We start from the raw sequence: 4,732 nt of genomic DNA, 5'->3' as shown, positions 1-4,732 counted from the left end.
TTGCTCAGGAGAGAGGAGGTGTGGGGTACAGTAGGAGGAGAGGAGGTGTGGGAGAGGAGGAGAGGAGGTGTGGGGTAGGAGGAGAGGAGGTGTGGGGTAGGAGGAGAGGAGGTGTGGGTAGAAGGAGAAGAGCTGTGGGGTAGGAGGAGAGGAGGTGTGGGAGAGGAGGAGAGGAGGTGTGGGAGAGGAGGAGAGGAGCTGTGGGGTAGGAGGAGAGGAGGTGTGGGGTAGAAGAAGAGGAGGTGTGGGGTAGGAGGAGAGGAGGTGTGGGAGAGGAGGAGAGGAGGTGTGGGAGAGGAGGTGTGGGAGAGGAGGAGAGGAGGTGTGGGAGAGGAGGAGAGGAGCTGTGGGGTAGGAGGAGAGGAGGTGTGGGAGAGGAGGAGAGGAGGTGTGGGAGAGGAGGAGAGGAGGTGTGGGAGAGGAGGAGAGGAGGTGTGGGAGAGGAGGAGAGGAGGTGTGGGAGAGGAGGAGAGGAGGTGTGGGAGAGGAGGAGAGGAGGTGTGGGAGAGGAGGAGAGGAGGTGTGGGAGAGGAGGAGAGGAGGTGTGGGGTAGGAGGAGAGGAGGTGTGGGAGAGGAGGAGAGGAGGTGTGGGAGAGGAGGAGAGGAGGTGTGGGAGAGGAGGAGAGGAGGTGTGGGAGAGGAGGAGAGGAGGTGTGGGGTAGGAGGAGAGGAGGTGTGGGGTAGAAGAAGAGGAGGTGTGGGGTAGAGAGAGAGGAGGTGTGGGGTAGGAGGAGAGGAGGTGTGGGAGAGGAGAGAGGAGCTGTGGGGTAGAAGGAGAGGAGGTGTGGGGTAGAAGGAGAGGAGGTGTGGGAGAGGAGGAGAGGAGGTGTGGGAGAGGAGGAGAGGAGGTGTGGGAGAGGAGGAGAGGAGGTGTGGGAGAGGAGGAGAGGAGGTGTGGGAGAGGAGGAGAGGAGGTGTGGGAGAGGAGGAGAGGAGGTGTGGGGTAGGAGGAGAGGAGGTGTGGGGTAGGAGGAGAGGAGGTGTGGGGTAGAAGAAGAGGAGGTGTGGGGTAGAAGGAGAGGAGGTGTGGGGTAGGAGGAGAGGAGGTGTGGGGTAGAAGAAGAGGAGGTGTGGGATAGGAGGAGAGGAGCTGTGGGGTAGAAGAAGAGGAGGTGTGGGGTAGAAGGAGAGGAGGTGTGGGGTAGAAGAAGAGGAGGTGTGGGGTAGGAGGAGAGGAGGTGTGGAGAGGAGGAGAGGAGCTGTGGGGTAGAAGGAGAGGAGGTGTGGGGTAGAAGGAGAGGAGGTGTGGGAGAGGAGGAGAGGAGGTGTGGGAGAGGAGGAGAGGAGGTGTGGGGTAGAAGGAGAGGAGGTGTGGGGTAGAAGGAGAGGAGGTGTGGGGTAGGAGGAGAGGAGGTGCGGGGTAGAAGGAGAGGAGGTGTGGGGTAGAAGGAGAGGAGGTGTGGGGTAGGAGGAGAGGAGGTGTGGGAGAGGAGGAGAGGAGGTGCGGGGTAGAAGGAGAGGAGGTGTGGGGTAGAAGGAGAGGAGGTGTGGGGTAGGAGGAGAGGAGGTGCGGGGTAGGAGGAGAGGAGGGAAATAATAGATAGTTATAGATACTAATCACACAGTAGAGCAGAACTGCTCAGTAAAAAAACGAATATTTGTGTGTGTGTGCTGTCAGGCGATTACAAAAATTAATCTAATTAATTACAGGATTTGTAATTAATTAATCGAATTAATAGCATTTTAATTGCATAACCATTTTATGCCTGATATTCTATATTCTATAATCATATTTCAAATAGCATGTGTCTGGATGGCAGAATTCAGTACTGTATCTACAAAACCTTCTGTTTAATCATCTTCCATCTATTAATTTGCTTAGATTTTTCAGGTCTGGTCAATTTGAGCATAGTGTTATTCACAGTCAAAGATAAAACATTTTTAATTGATATTCTCATTTGGTTCATTACAATTTACTCAAGCCTAGTAACAGACACAGTATTTCTGACACTGGGAATACATTCCCTGAGATCCATAGATGTACCTAGAATCAGATACCAAGAACATGCAAATGGACCATATACAAAAAAAAGTCTGTAAATGTGTATTCTACGTTCTTATGGAATTAATGAGATACATTTTTTTTTTTTGTAATTAATTTTGAGTAAATTTTCATAACGCGATAATTTGCTGTGTAATTAATTAATATAATTTACACAATAAACTGACAGCCCTTTGTTTGTTTGTTTGTTTGTTTGTTTGTTTGTTTGTTTGTTTGTTTTTTTGTTGCAGGTGAAGTGTGATCAGTACTGGCCCACTGATAAAGAACCTCTCTACTACGGTGACCTGGTCATACAGATGATGTCTGAGTCCGTCCTGCCTGAATGGACCATCAGAGAATTCAAAATCACCTCAGTAAGTCTGACTACATATCCAAGTCCATGAAGCTGGAGCTTTGACCCAAAGTGACTTAAAAACAAGTCAGCTGAAGGGGCACATCTCTGGCAGCTAAGTGGCATTGTTCGTCAAATAGTGTCAAACTCGAGTGTTACACTCTGAGTGCATAGTAGTATAGACTTATTAAAATGGTAAATGGTGTATTTATATAACAGCTTTTATCCAAAGCACAAAGCCTCACATTCACCCATTAAATGGTGAACCTTCCGATTACCAGACGACTGCTCTAACACCTGAGCCACTGACCTCTCTGACTAATCACTGACCTCTCTGACTAATCACTGACCTCTGACTAATCACTGACCTCTCTGACTAATAACTGACCTCTGACTAATCACTGACCTCTGATTAATCACTGATCTCTGGTTGGTTAGAGGTCATGGCTGGTTGGTTGGTTGGATTCATGGTTGGTTGGATGGTTGGTTTGTTTGATGGTTGGTTGGTTGGTTGGTTGGATGGTTTGTTTGATGTTGGTTGGATGGTTGGGTGGTTGGTTGGTTGGTTGGTTGGTTGGTTGGTTGGTTGGTTGGTTGGTTGGTTGGTTGGTTGGTTGGTTGGTTGGTTGGTTGTTTGGTTGGTTCTGCTATACAAATTATGAATTCAAAAGATGAATAATTTCTCTCTAGGAGAGCAGAGGCAGTTATCCGCGGGTGATCCGACACTTCCATTACACAGTCTGGCCGGACCATGGTGTCCCTGAGACCACCCAGTCTCTCATCCAGTTCGTCCGGACCGTCAGAGATTACATAGACAGGTCTCCTAGTACTGGAGCTACTGTAGTGCACTGCAGGTAAGATACTACTTAGTAGATAGATAGATATATCTAGTAATACTTGTTGAAATTATGAAAGTGAAATACTTGTGAAAGTTACTTAAAACCTTGTAAAAGTTACAACCTTTTGAAAGTTAAAACCTTATTAAAGTCAACACCTTATTAAAGTTAGACCTTGTGAAAGTTAAAACCTTATGAAAGTTAAAACCTTATGAAAGTTAAAACTTTGTGAAAGTTAAAACCTTGTGAAAGTTAGAAAGTTAAAACCTTGTGAAAGTTAAAACCTTGTGAAAGTTAAAACCTTATGAATGGTAAAACCTTGTGAAAGTTAAAACTTTGTGAAAGTTAAACCCTTATGAAAGTTAAAACCTTGTGAAAGTTAAAACCTTATGAATGGTAAAACCTTGTGAAAGTTAAAACTTTGTCAAAGTTAAAACCTTGTGAAAGTTAAAACCTTGTGAAAGTTAAAACCTTGTGAAAGTTAAAACCTTGTGAAAGTTAAAACCTTATGAATGGTAAAACCTTGTGAAAGTTAAAACTTTGTGAAAGTTAAAACCTTATGAAAGTTAAAACCTTATAAAAGTTAAAACCTTGTGAAAGTTAAAACCTAGTGAAAGTTAAAACCGTATGGAAGTTAAAACCTTGTCAAAGTCAAAACCTTATGACATTGAAAACCTTATGAATGGTAAAACCTTGTGAAAGTTAAAACCTTATTGAAGTTAAAACCTTAAAGACTTTGTACAATGGTTTGTGTGAAAACTCAATTGTGATTGGCTGAGAGTTGGACATTATTTCTGTACATATGCCTGGTTACTCACCATTCTTTTAAATCAATATGCTAATCAAGGTTTACAGCCTGTACTAAACACCGTTGGTGACAATCATTGCCTTTCTGATAAAGTACTACTGTTTCCTTACAGTTCCTCTAGGTGGCAGTAATGCATTCCATAAGCTCACAATGTTTAGTGACCTGGCTGCGTGAATGCCTTCTACAACGCTGTTCCAGTTCCGCGTTGCCGTTTTGCGCTCTGATTGGCCGAGCGCGCGCATGCGCATGAGCCGCGACGCGCTCCTCAGCCAGCTCCTCAGCCAGGCTCCGCTTAAGGCAATTTATACAAATGGAAGTATTGATTACGCCGTAACGAATCATTAAAAAAATATACCCTTAACTGGAATATGTTGTGCCTTTACACATATGTGGGATTATGTAATTGGTTTGTCATGACAAACCAATAAAAAAATCGCGAATTAACCGGTGGCTACAACAACACTGGACACGGACGCGTTAAACTAACCTAAAGTTAGTTGTTCACCAACAATCTACAGACACAAACAAACACAGAACCGGACTGTTATATTAAATTAATTGATTGCTGTTTAACACGTCCGTGTCCAGTTGTAAACAATGATGCATGTAGTTACTTCCATTTGTATAAATTGCCTTAAGCGGAGCCTGGCTGAGGAGCTGGCTGAGGAGCGCGTCGCGGCTCATGCGCGCGCTCGGCCAATCAGAGCGCAAAACAGCAACGCGGAATTGGAACAGCGTTGTAGAAGGCATTCAC

At 45.4% G+C, this 4,732-nt stretch overlaps 1 protein-coding gene across 1 annotated transcript in view; it reads left to right on the top strand.

Annotated features, from left to right (window-relative positions):
- Positions 1-4,732, top strand: part of LOC311242115 (receptor-type tyrosine-protein phosphatase beta-like) — a gene marked incomplete at its 5' end in the record, with an annotated part of 12,875 nt that overhangs the window by 2,387 nt on the left and 5,756 nt on the right. The window contains 2 exons of the mRNA XM_084331071.1: positions 2,234-2,356; positions 3,025-3,188. Coding sequence (XP_084187197.1) covers positions 2,234-2,356; positions 3,025-3,188 — 287 coding nt within the window. The remainder of the gene's footprint in view (positions 1-2,233; positions 2,357-3,024; positions 3,189-4,732) is intronic.

The sequence above is a fragment of the Notolepis coatsorum genome, assembly GCF_963971535.1.
Source record: "Notolepis coatsorum genome assembly, chromosome: 15".
Taxonomy (NCBI): Eukaryota; Metazoa; Chordata; class Actinopteri; order Aulopiformes; family Paralepididae; genus Notolepis; species Notolepis coatsorum.
This window is presented reverse-complemented; position numbering and strand designations above follow the sequence as displayed.